This window comes from Triturus cristatus, chromosome 3_1 (genome assembly GCF_964204655.1).
Source record: "Triturus cristatus chromosome 3_1, aTriCri1.1, whole genome shotgun sequence".
Lineage (NCBI taxonomy): Eukaryota > Metazoa > Chordata > Amphibia > Caudata > Salamandridae > Triturus > Triturus cristatus.
The window spans coordinates 880,137,174-880,151,376 of NC_140583.1; the positions used below are offsets into that span (position 1 = coordinate 880,137,174).

The 14,203-nt window shown below is 40.0% G+C and overlaps 1 protein-coding gene across 1 annotated transcript in view; it reads left to right on the top strand.

Moving 5' to 3' along the window:
• STK39 (serine/threonine kinase 39) overlaps positions 1 to 14,203 on the top strand; it is a 1,405,344-nt gene that overhangs the window by 914,287 nt on the left and 476,854 nt on the right. The window contains exon 11 of the mRNA XM_085645380.1: positions 4,705 to 4,827. Coding sequence (XP_085501506.1) covers positions 4,705 to 4,827 — 123 coding nt within the window. The remainder of the gene's footprint in view (positions 1 to 4,704; positions 4,828 to 14,203) is intronic.

The window sequence follows — 14,203 nt, forward strand, 5'->3', positions numbered from 1 at the left end:
GTTTAACACCCGCATGGTACAATCCGAATAGACACACACAACATAACCATTATATATTTTGTATATTCAAAATCAAATATCCAAATAATATGCACTATTTTCTTCATATATGACTTTCATAAACACACAAATGTTAAACACAACATGACTTAGTGAAAAAGTGACACAAAGTACAAAAGTGCTTGACACTACACAATACAAAAAAAAAATGTACATGAAACAAATAAAGAGATGTCCATCCTTCTTGTATCACCTCCATATCACAGCTTTGGTGGTTGGACTGCCATTGCACCACCGCAGCCACCAGGGAACCATTGTTCTCTGGCAGTGGTGCGCCGGTCAGGGCCTCAGTAATATGCTGGTAGTGCCACTGCGGCACCACCATGCATATTAAGAGTTTCAGGACTGCCAGCATGTCATGGAGGTCTTTACTCCATGACAAAGTTGGCGGTCCTGAAAGAAAGGAGTCCCTAAAGGGTTCCCTGTTGGCCATTTGCATGGGGATGCAAATGTGTCCCCATGTGTATGCACCCCAGTTCATGCATGGCATGGACGTTTCAATCCATGCCGTGTAGGAACATTTTTGGGCGTTCCCATTGTGTTGCCAATTTTTAGAGGCACCGCAGTGGGACTGCCAAAAACGTCCACCAGACACAAGTAAACTCGTAATCTGGTGGGCAGCGGGCACACGGGTTCGGCATAAACAGGCCATTACTATTACCTCACTGACGTAAGCAACAGTGGGGAAAGTGTTGAAATGTGGAGGGGTTAGATTTCTATTCCCACTCCAACCTGCGTGACAATAGGGAAAGTATTGGACATTAAATCAGTCAGATTTATTATTCACAGCCTAACATAACCAACAGTAGGGAAAGTTCTGGAATTTTGAAGGGGTTAGAACTACCATTCCCATTGCACCATAAGCAAAAGTAGGGTAAACAATACACTTTAAAAAGCTCAGAATACATTTTCCTATCCTAAATTAATACAAATATAAATTACATTAATATGAAATAAACACATATTAGACATATATTCCATAAACATATTACTAAATTTATTTAACATTATATAATATATGTACTTGAAAATGAAAAGCAGTAAATCAACATCTACAATTATACATACAATTTATACTTAAAAATTATATCCATTACAAATTAGAAAAATAGATTTAAAATACTCTAAAATCCCAACAACCACAACAACAATTAAATTAATAACAGAAAAAAGTAATACACATTATTTTAAAATGCAAAACTAATATATTATTAAATATTATTTAAAAAACTGCATACATATACAATTATTAATATCGAGATTATTAAAACAATGAAATAATTAACACAATAATTTTTCCAATTAACATTACCACAGTGTTAAACGTATCTATGAAATATCAGTATAAATTGACATAATTAACTATCTAACAAATGAAAGCATAAAAAGTATAAGCAATTAAAAAATAAATATTTAAAAAACGCCCCACCCCTGCAAACCCAACAAACTGCCAAAATATTACCATTAAAAAAACGTAAAATATATTCCCAAATAAAAAGAAACAATAACTGCATTTAAAAAATGGATATAAACAAGATATTTTTGCCTTCTATATTTTCTCCCAAAATATTTTTGAAATCACAATATATTTGACACAATATTTGTGGCTCTTGATATTTTAGAAACAATATTTTGGCGGAATACCATCTCCCCAGGACATTAGTAGCTTTTTTTTCTTCCTTTTTTGGAGTGAGAGGAAGGGAGGGGCTAGAAGTGGCTAACAAGCAGTGCTCATCACAGAACCCCTCATAGTCCCATGCGCTGAACCTTCTCACAGGGTGAATACAAATTTACCTATTGACAGGTCCGTGTTTGGACTAAACAACAGTGAGATTGAAGAGGTAGAATCATTCCTGTCCAACTGCCGTCAAAAAAATTACACTTTATTCTACTTGATCAGCAGCAAAATCTGTCAGTTGGCCAGTTACGGAAGGCTCCATATACCTAATTTCTGTACTGTTGAACATGTACATGGCCCACTTGGCATATGCATTACAAAATATGGGCAATCAGTTGTATATGTAAGCTGATGATACGCAATTATGTTTAATTTGAATTCAAGAACTGTAAAAGCCAACAACCCAGGTGTCAAAGAAACAAAGACAGGAGTAAACCCGTTAACCCAGGTGAGACCGGGTAGAGTTTATAACAACACAACAATGTCTCAACTGGAAGTCATTCAAAAAAGGCAGTTAGAATAATAGTATGAATCACACGCAAGGGAGAATGAAGAAAGGGAGATCACAACGAAATTGGTAAGGAAAAAATATCTACAAATATTAATATCTTTTCCTTACCAATTCCGTTGTGGTCTCCCTTTCTTCATACTCTCTTCGTGTGATTCATACAATTATTCTATCTGCCTTTTTTGAATGACTTCCAGTTGAAACAAACCAGGTGTCAGCAAATGCAGAAAGTACTATGATTTGTTCACCTGTGGATGGTAGGGACTTCCACCCAGCGCTGAACTGTTGATTACCAAAAGTGGCATAGACAAATGGAAACCCAGGTTTTGGCTAGAGGTTATGGGGCCTCCACCTTCTTCATGAAACACTGGAAAGAAGATTGTTATTCTGAATGCAAATTTAACATTTGAACTTCATGTAACAAAAGTTGCCATTGGTTGTTTCTGGCAACTTAAACTCTTTCAAAAAACTCAATCTATTATTCCAGTCGGTCACCAGAAACAAATTCTAACAACCTTTATTCAATCATGTCAGAATTATGCATATCCTTGTTCTTTAATTTGAAGATTCCAACTGACCCAATGTGCCTTGTTGTTAATTGTTTGGCTAAGGACCTCAGAGTCATCATCTGGGTCAGGCAAAGGAAGCAAAAGCAGTCCTGGCAAAAATGCTCAAACCAGCCCCTCTTCTTTCGTCCCCTTCCACTATCTATTACAGTCTATCCATTCATTCTCTTTCTCTCCTTTCTTCTTCTCTCTATCTGATCAATTTCTCCCCACCTTACCCATCCCTCCCTCCCTTTCTCTTTTTCTTGAAGCCTTACCCTGCTCGCTGTAATTAACCTTGTGGAGGTGGGGAAAGTGACAGTGGCGCCAGGAGTGGCTCTCGGCTTTCAAAAACGGCCTCCAAGGTCCCAGCCCACCCAAGAAACGCCTGGTGAAATAAAAGGCTTGTCCAGCCCTGCACATCATCCCTGTTCCCTTGCAGCTCTACTGGGTATTGTTTGAGCTAAGGATTCCATTTAAGGCCCAGTGAATGTTTCCAAGGTTCTTCATGGGCATGCCCTTGACTTCGGTGGCAAATTTCTTCTTGATGTGCCAAAAATATTGACTACCTCATATGGGAAGAGAGCCTTCCCCGTTGCAACAACAAAGGAGTGGAATATTATACCTACAGAACCACGTGCACAAACCTGCTTGCCCAGTTCAAAAAACATCTGAAAATCTGTATTTTCAAGTTGGCTTTTAATCTGTTTATTTACTAAACATATTTTTGCGTTATTTCCTTTCAATGTTTAATGATTTCTGCAAGCGCCAAGAAGCTACGTGGATCACTGTACTTAAGAAGTATCCGTAACATATCAAAATAGCATAATTTTCACTGACATAACATAGTATAACATAGCATTATATAACATAATGTTAATATGCTCCTAACTGATATACACTCTGTTTTAGAAACAGTAAATCAAAAGTAATAGTAAATTAAATACCAAATGTAAAAAAACAGGAGCACCTTGAAAATAATACCACAGTTATACATTAGTGATGATACACATTTTAGGCGTATGTATTATAGCAAATGTCTAATACAGTAAAGTGGGTGTTTTTGTAATGGTTGCAGAGACGATTACATGAATCTAAATATAAAAAGGGTGTGAAATGTATGGCTTAGGTTCACTGAAGTAAAACAAATGTAACCAGGGCTGCTGTGGTTTATATCTCATCGAGCAGTGATTCGCTTATTTTTTTTAATACGCAGGGTTCGTTAATTATCACACACCAGCTAACTTGGCTGCCAATTGAGTTAATTTCCCAAACGTTATCATGAGGTAAAATTGCTGTTAGCATTGTACATTGTTTGACATGAGGTCAATATTCTCCTTCCAGAACCAGAGAGGAATTTCTAGTGAAATTTGTATGGGGTATATTTTGTCTCACATCAAATAACTTGATTTGCCATTTGTTATTGCCGCATGCTGGATAACCTTTGGAAAGAAAAGGCAGCATGGCAGACATTTTGAAAACAGCAGTTTAGTGTTCCTATCCAATTAGCCTGTGCTGAATTGTTCAGTGTCCAAGATATCCCTGACACTCTGCACTGCTCTTTCTTTCACAGTACAAATCACTAGCTCACTTGGTGTGTTTTGATCCAGGCTGCCCCAGGATCTTTTTCTATTTCTCTTGCGGCGGCTCTACGTACCATGCAGAGATGAACCAGGAACCAATTTACCAGGTGTTCCCTCAGAGATCAAATGGGCTTCTAAAGTTAATAGTGTTCGTTTGAAAAGAGGAATATAACATTGTTCAGTGTTTCGCCAGCAGCTTCCTAGAAATGTACTGTCCAGCTTAATTCAGATTAGGCAACATTTGATCTGCTTTATTGGCGAGTAGTCATTTCATGTCAACAATAGCTATGGACTTATGTATGACACAGACAATATTGTCTTATTTTGCAGGTTAGAAGGTTGCCGGGCTCCAGCGGTCATCTCCATAAGACTGAAGATGGCGACTGGGAGTGGAGCGACGAAGAAATGGATGAAAAAATTGAAGAATTCAAAGAGGAATTTTCCCAAGAGCAGGTATTTACTTCTAAGTGCATTTAGTCTTATGCTGACCACGGGAACATTTCAGAGAGTGTCTTATAGAGTTTTGTCAGATGTGCCTTTTGTTTCTATGTAATTGCATTTCTGTTTCCTCTGTTTGAAATTCAAGAAAAAGTTCAAAGCAACGAAAAGTAGAATGTTACTTTGGAGTCAGCCGATCACTATAAGGACTTTGCGTCGATGCAAGTGCTATTCCCCTACTTGTGGATGTAGTTTGTTTTACAGCTACAATTTCTAGAAATGGTTAAGTTGCACTTGTAAAGTGGTTTACTTGGGCACTATATTTATCTGAGCTTAGTACAATATGCTGGAGTATATCTTCCAGCAAGTGTTGGGAGCGGGTGCATTAAGGTGAGCAAGCCATGGAAAGTTTGGGGACACCAACAAACATATTTTTGGGCATTTAGCTACATGTCCACAACCAATTCCCACCCTAGCAATGTTCAAAGATTTACTCTTGCACATTTATCTAGCCCTTGTTGCATGCTAACTTGTACAACATGTACATTTGTACTTGCAGAAAGCCTCTTCACATACATATAATTAAAAGATGTCAAACTTTTCCAGGAAAGCTCCTGGAAATATGCAGGTGTCTCAGGTATCAAGGAGTATTTTTTTAAACAAAGACTCCTAAAATTTGCAAATGTTACCTATGCAATGTCATAAACCTGCATATTTTTCCTTTGAGAATTGACAATCAATTCCATGGCTCATTCATGTCATTTACTTGTTCTCTTCTTAAAGGGCAGGTGTATATTCTTGTCCATTGTGGGAATGGGGATTGGGTTGAAATATTCCCAAAATTGGAAGGGCAATGAAGAAATATTTTCCTCATCGTGAAAAGAGAAATATTTTTAAAGTACAAATGCACTGTAGTATCACCTGTGCTCATGCATATGGGAATATGTTACACCAGGTACATTCCTGCATTTAAAAATGCGTTTGTATGTTCATACATTAAATCAATAAAAGAAGTACTTCTGGAAGCATTTGATTCACAAAGTTTTTCTCTCATAATCCTAGACTCTATTGAAAGTACCCGAAAATTCTAAATGTTCTCTAAATGTAGAAGGAACCCTATAGGACTTTTTTCCGAATCTGGCTCCTCAGGTTGGCTACTCGGTGACCTGTTGTAAACTAATTTTTGCAGATTTAATTTCCTCATCTCTTTTCTCTGTTAAAACAGTTTTTAGTATTATACACCTTTAGCCATAAGGCAATAAGTGTGCTTAGGAAATTATATAAAGACAGGGTTTGCGATTTCAGTGTTGTTTTTTGCAGTTTCTGATGGAGGTTTTTCAGTGTTTCCCAATTTCTGTAAATCAGTGTTTAACACTGTTTAAACATTTCAGCGCCACAAATATTAGCCAGTCCCAGTGCCATTCCAGTGTTTAAATGTATTTGAAAATAGCATTTTTATTGTCCTGAAGCCACCTCTAATGTGAGATGATGAACATATGATTTTTAGGTTGAGCCTAGGCAGTGGATGCTCTGTCTCTTTGAGACATGCTGTGTTTACTGTGTGAGATTACAGCCCCCCCATTGCCTTTTTATGCCTCACTTCAATTGTTCTTCAAAAAGTATTCTTAGCTAGTGTTTAATCCTTCTTCAATGTCCTGTCCTTGTCATTTGTAACCTCCCACGGAGCAGCGCCTAGCTTACCGTATCTTTACGTTGTCGTCTTTACATGTTGTTTTTCTGGAACTCTTTTTTTCATTCACTCACTATGCTTCGAGCTCCATTGCGGTATGTTGTTCCTGTTCCAGTGCGGCACCTCAGCTCGTCATCGACACTGCAATGATTCCTATTCGAGTCAAAAAACTGTTCTGCCATATTATGCACAGGTCTTTCTGTAGAACCTCCCACATGGAGCTGCCTACATGAAGCTCATTGTTAGTTTTTCATCAAATCCCTGGGATTTTGTTTGTGCCATTGCTTAAATTGTGTTCTCAATTCACTTGTTACGGCGAAGTTGAGAGTAAGCAACATTGCATGTCCCATTTCCGCTTGTAAAAAGCAACACGTGTTGACAGTCTCCCGGATCCGTGAGGATGGGCAGCCCAGTGCCTCACAACCATGACGGGATGTAGTGAGAAAAAAAGAGGGCGATATTAATTTCGCTTCCTTTCTATATCCAAGGGGCATATCATCAAGGCGAGGCGATACAATTATCGCCGCTTTAGCGTCCGTTTTCGGACGAAAAGTGGCGATAATTTTATCGCTTTATCAGCAAGGTCACGCTATTGCGTGAATCCTTGCCTTAGCGCCCTTTCCCGTAACGCCCACCTTTGCATCTCTAATGAGATGCAAAGTTGAAATTCCTGACCAAAATAACTGGAGAAATGTCGCTAACCGACATTTCTCCAATTATCAATGGGCACGCTAACAAGCATAGCGATAAGAAAAGTAGTGCTAACCTTGGTTATCGCTACTTTCCTTACGCCTGCTTTTAGTTTGACTTAGCCATGATATCCAATGGAAGGTGGATATCATGGTTAAGTATGCCCTGCCCTATCAACAAGCTATCGCCAAACGTTGTGCGATTATCGCTGGATTTTCAGCGATAATCGCACATTTGACAGCTTGCGCCAGGAATTTTATCGCTTTTGAGATAAGCGTTGCTGATAGCACGCTATCTCAGCGATAAAATTCTGCGATAGCCGGCGATAATTATTCTAGCGCTAAGTGCGCTTAGCGATAATTATCGCCGGTTGTTGCTGATATGCCCCTAAGTTTTTTAATAGAAATTTTATATAGCGCGTTAATGGCCGGTAAACAACGTTTACCCCGCAACTTTTTCCCCGCTTGGAATCACAACGCGGTCGTTACAATGACCGCGTTGTGATTCTGCATACCATTACTCCGCAAGTCGGAAGAACGACTTGCGGAGGGGGGGGAGGTGTTGGATTTAAAATCCAACACCTTCCCTAGTGTCCGCACACACTGGAGTTGGAATAGTAAATTATACTATTCCAACATCCAGTGCCCTCCCTCCGCAAGTCGTTGTTCCGACTTGCGGTGTAATGGTATGCGGAATCACAACGCGGTCGTTGTAACGACCGCGTTGTGATTCCAAGCGGGGAAAAAGACGGCGGAATAACGTCGTACATTCTAATGGCCCAGTGGCACCACAGTATGCAATTACATTACGCCACTGTTTTTCTTTAAAATGTGAAGATTAAGTGAGTTGCCCCAGATTACAGGAGATTTAGCCACTGAGGCATATCATAACTCTATATGGGCACCTTTCTCGCTGTGCATTTGTCCCACCCTATTTTCGGCTGGTTGTATTTTCTCTGAGGGACATACGCTGAATTCAGGACATTCTTGCTCTCACCATTTGCCAATATGGTGGCTCTCACCAGAAGACTGAAAGAGGTCAGTGTCAACCTTGTTTCACACTGCAAATGCATTCACACAGCTACTTCAAAGCCTGGTTTACTTACTTATCAAAGACGTAAAGAACACAATACAGTTGGTCTTGATCAGGCGCTCAACACCCATTGGACTCAAAGGGCTTCAGCCCCCCCGTTGTGTGTGGCAGCCCGGGATGAGACAGCTTCCCGGGAACACACACAGCCGCACCCGAGCACTTCACAGGTCTTTAAAAGACCATTTGCATGTTAATGAGGTCTCGTTGTTGTTTCACCCCTTCTAAGAGCCCCTGCAGCTCCACTCTGCCTATTGCTTAAAGATTAGCCCCCCCCCCCCCCTCCCCGCGAAATTTGGCTCTAGTTGCGCCTCTGGTCTTGATCAACTAATGTATTAATTTGCTGTGTTTTACATTGCGCATTGTCTATAATTCCAGACAGGTTTATACAATCAGTTAAGGCATCTGGGGGAGGTGGGGGAAGGGGGTTGCCAGATTTATTGTACACCCGCTTCTTCTTTTGCCTACTGCTAAGCTAGGCGTATGGACGACAAGAGTTAATATCGTGGACAGAAAGGAAATGCTGTGATGCAAGAGCTATTAATAAAGATGGCTTAGAAGAAATGAATATTCCGGCCCTCGTTTTTTCCTGGTTGGTAATCTAAATTTGTGTGTAAACAAAAGGTACTCGTATCACTGATATCGTTTGTGAAATTGCGTACCGTAATACTTGTAATTGAAGCCCAATTAGATTCACTCCCAGAATTGAGCAGGGTCTCTTAACCGGATTGCTGCTCAGTTGAAGACTTCGACCCTCATTACAAATGCCTGTGAATGCTGATGTGCAGTGCACGGTACCAGGAGTTACTGGGCTTATCGAGATTATATGTTTTTTTATTTTTCACGCATTGATTTTGAATGCTCAAAACACTCAAAATTTCCATGTGAAACTCTAGGGAATAATATCCAAGAATTGGAACAGAAACACTTATTCCTGCAAATTATTCCCTCAAAGCATGTTATACCAGTTATTTCCTCACACCTCGACTGGGCCCACCTGTAATGTTGGCCATGATTAAACAACTTGATTATCAAAATCTTATAATAAGTAGAAAAATGTCTGTGCACTTGAGGATTATTTGATGGAGCGTCCCATTCAGGTAGGAGCGGTGTGGGGGGGACGAGGTGAAGGTAGGAGTCGAAAGACGATGACGACGAGGTAAAGTAAAAAAAAGGAAAACACTTACCATGCGCTTGCGATGCAGCGAGGGAAAGGTAAGTTTATTTTTTATTTTTTATTTACCTTTCCCTCCTCCTCGTCTATCAACACCCTTCCCCCAAACCACTCCCATACCCCACAGCTCTTACCTGCATGGGCCACTCCTGATTATTTGAGAGCGTTCTAGTGCAATTAAATAAGAAAAACCTGTCTCCATAACCTTTTTCTTCAACTTTTCAACTCTGAAATGAATCCTGGTTAGTTGAAAATTATGAACCCTGACTGTTGCATTTATTTAGGGAAGATTGCACACAAATGTTTAATATTCTGACATAAGTACCAGGAGGTCCCCAGAGCATGAAGCTTGCAAAGGAGATGTTGCTGTTTGCGAAGGCTACCAACACAAAATGCTAGGGTCTATTCACAATAGCATTTATGAATATGGGAATTACTGCTAATGGAGGGATGAAAAAGTATCTGTTAATAAAAAATAAGTCCAGGTCCCCCCAAAAATATGTTTTGGAGCCATCACCTGCAACCACTGGAATATATTAATGACTGGTTGCAGCAGAAACTCCTTTGTTGTCATGGTATAAAAGCAGAGGCAGAGGCATGTAGCCTGCAGCGAAGGCAAAAAAGATTATAATAGACACTTTTCCCTTCATTTATTGTGTCAAAGGCAGCTCTGTCATAAAAGGATTGGAAATACAACACCCTAACACTGGGTAAAAATTCAACATCAAATACACGTTCACCTGTGATACCAGTAACTGCTTTTATCTTCCGAAATGTCCCTCGGAAAAATATATGTGAACAGAATGGAACGCAAAATCCCCAAAACACTGCTATACAAACGTGAATGCAGCATAAGAAAAAAGTCTGACCTGTCATTCTGTGCAAACACTTTAATCAAATGCACCGTAAGCTTAGATACGTTTTCAGGTTGGGGAAAAAATCAAGCAAAACGACCATAATAAAATTATCCTATAAAGGAAAACATTATGTTTAAAAAAATCTTTCCAGCATAAAGACTAAAGTATTGAAATGTTCCTTTGTCTATTAATCTTGTTTACTTTTTCTTTTACTTTGTTCTTTGAACTCAATCAAGTTGTTACTGCTTGTTTATTTCTTCTTTACATGTACTTTCCCCCTTTCAACACGGCTGACATTTTTCTTCTCTTCCAAACTTCAACTTTTCAGTATCTCTGGCTTTTCCAACAAGCATAAGTAATGCAATGCACCACCCCGACCTAGTTCGCTGGACAGACAATGCAGTGCTACCATGACATTCACTTGCTTCAACTTACAGGTTTTCCCCACCACAGTTGATGTCTTGTGCCAGTACACGTTTGGCCTTGTCCAGGCAAGCCTGCAATCTAGCGACACAGTACCTTCTGCTTTCTTATACCTCTGCTTTTTAGGTCTCACCTAGGCAGAGCTTATGCTGTCTCTTGGAGACATGCTGTATCTAATTTGTGGGCTTCAAGCATGCCCATCATTTTCAATTTGTTCATTTGTGTGCCATTTGAAAATTCTGACTTTTCAGTGGTGCATTGGTTTTCTTTGTCCCTCCTTTTATATTTGGTTCCCTCTCATGGAGCTTAGACCTATTGCATGTAGTCATACCCTCCTGTCTATTTATTTTAGCTTTGGCATGCAATTTTTTTTGTCTCTACTGTTTTCATAATGGTGTGTTTTTGAGCTTTTCAATCTAAGCGCTCTCAGCTGATGGAATTTTCATTTTCCAACCAGAAGGTAGCGTGTGTGCATGTGTTAACAAACTTTGTTTTATTATATTATTTTGGAGAGCACACAGCTATTTTATTAGCACAGCACCCACATCACAGACGTTGCGTTTCATTTTATTGTCTTTTTTATCAAGGAGATAGCCTGTCGTATTTTGGAGGTGGCACAGATTTTATTTTGTTTAATTACTTTATTTTAGATTTCACACAACATTTATTTGATTAGTACAGCGCCTGCTTCAGGGCTGCCACACATTATGTTTCAGCATGGCAGCCACTTCAGGAAGCCGCGTGCATAACTTTTTAACTAAATATCTGCTTTTATATCATGGCTTTACAGGCAAATGAAGATGCCGATCTGTGGGAATGAATGTAGATGACTCTGTTGTGTTTATTGGTTGGGCTTATGGAATGAAACTCAGCCGACTTGGAGGCTGTCCCCTCTCTCCTGTGAATTTTACAAAGCATGTGACTGAAGTTTCTAGTTAATAGCAACTCTTTGATCATTACTTCAAAAACATGTCCCAGTATAACAGCGACCAGTCAATAACAGGGTGAAACGTGTCTGCTGTAGTTGAAGATTTCAGAGGGATGCTTGTCTTTGGTTGACAGTGTTGGTTATTTAGTAACATTCTCAGCAACCCTCACCCACATCATTGCTTGCCTGCCCCACCACCCTCACCACCCCCACCACTCCTCCCGTCCCTCTCTCCTAGTCACTGCCACCCCCACCACTCCTCCCGTCCCTCTCTCCTAGTCACTGATTGTTTTTACTAGCAGGGTCCACTCATGTGGTGGCTTTCAGATTCTGCGACTATTGACAAAACTGAACTTGTGCCTAGCTCACCTTAATAAGGTACAAGATTTGTTTTTGTCTTGGACACGTATGGACTAAGGCAGTTTTTATTTTGATGCCCTTTGTTCATTTTACTAAGCCAACAGTGTTGAAAAATAGTTTCTTGCTTGAAAAAACACTGTTTCAGACAAATGTTTAGATCATATATATGTGTTTTTTATACTTTTGGAGACAGCCCACATGTGTTAGTTCATTGAATACATTATTTCACACTGTATCACGTCATTGGTGTTTTTTCCAAATGCACATATTAGTGAGGCACGAGTGACTTGGGGTGGCCTAGAATTATGTTGCCTCAGGTGGCTGACCTGCAGTTTGTTTGGTGTTACACGGTGGCCTCCAGCCCAGAGTTAGTGAGAGATAGCTCTGCATCCACCGAAGCATACAATCGGGCACCCGCTTGCACAAAGGTGAAAATTGCTGTGTATTCCCCAGTGACAGCTACAACCATTGTATCACAGTTATGCTGGAACTTTTTCTGGTGCTGTGTGTGTGCAAGTCAGGTCCCAGGCGGTTGGCCTTTAACGTACTCCCTTTCATAATCAGACTGGACTTTCCTTTCATGAAAGCACCTCAGCGACCGATGGGTTATATTTCTGAAGCGTGCACGCGTCTGTGCTGATCATCAAGTTACACCAGCTATGAGGCCTCTCGACTGTGCCTAGTCAGAGCTAGGTGAAACCGAAACTTGGGTAAGGGGGTCCAAACACACCAAGCAGCTTACGTTTGTTCATTTGTGCAAAAGCGGTGCACTTGACGCTGTCAAATACGATATCTTTTGCCAAAATGTGTCATTGTATTTCTATAGCGCCATGAGTAGGCGCTGTTTGGAGGAAATTTAATAAAAAACTAGTTGTTCGCCTCCCCAGTCCACCTCTCTTAAACACCTTTAATTGTTTACTTCCTCTCATAATCCATTGTCTTTATGTATTTACGATTCCAGGTAAACTCTCGTTTTGAGCGTTCAACTGTGTTTGCTTTCTTTGTGCTCATTTGCTCCACACGTTTTTACCAATACTCTCCGGCAGAAGCTCATTTAAGGTTCCAGTGGAACAGTAACCACTGTACAAGATTTACAAGAGTACATGCGTTTTCCACATGTGCCCCTCGTTTTCATTCATGTTATCCCATCTTTCTGATGGCGTACTACATAAAATTGTCTCATATTACACATGCTCACTTTCATGTGTCTTCTATATGTGTTGCAGTGTTTTATGCTGAGATACACCATTGACACCTAAAGAAAATATACAGCGTAGGTTTGCAGAACAAGCTTTCTTTGTATTTGTAGTACACTAGTTGAACAACAAAGTGAAGACGTAGAACTAAAAGAATGCATGATCAAATGTCATGTTATGTATTTTGCTGTAGGAGTTATAGCTCAATTCGAGCACAAATAAACTTTCAGAAAAGGAATTAATGGGAATCTAGAAGCAAATGTAAAATATTGATATTTAGAGATGGTTACAAGCGCGAGTTAAATGTATGGGTATGAAATGATTTATCAAGAATGCTGCTGCTGATTATGTTATGTTATAAAATTTGTAAAGCGCAACTGTTACCCGCAGGTGTCCTGGCGCTATAGAAGAAGTCCCTCCTTCGGTTAAGTCGGATATCAACAATACCATTAGAGCGCGAATAGCCAGGTTTTCAGTGCCTTCCTAAAACTAAGATGATTTGAAATGTCTCTGAGGTATCGTGGTAGAGCATTCCAAGCCTTAGTTGCTCCAACTAAGAAGCTTTGTCCTCCCCAGTTAGTTTTTTTGGCCAGAGGAGTTGAGGCCAATTTTGCCTCAGCAGAACGTAACGTTTTTCTGGGTGCATACCACCAAATGTGCTTAGTCAGGTAAGAAGGCCCCTTGCCCTGGAGTGACCTGTGCACGATACACATGGCTTTAAACAGTATACGTTTTTTCACTGGAAGCCTGTGTAGTTTTTTGATTTCAGACGAGATAGCAGCATATTTTGGAATCCCTGAGACAAGTCGAGCGGCTGCATTTTGTAGTAATTGGAGTTTTTTTAGTAGCCCTTCCCGAATATTTAGATAAAGGCTATTACAATAGTCCAATTTTGACAGGGCAAGGGCTGAGACCACAAATCTTTGACTCTCTTTGGGTAGCAGGGGCAGGATTTTTTTACATGACCTCAAAGTAAATGAGGTG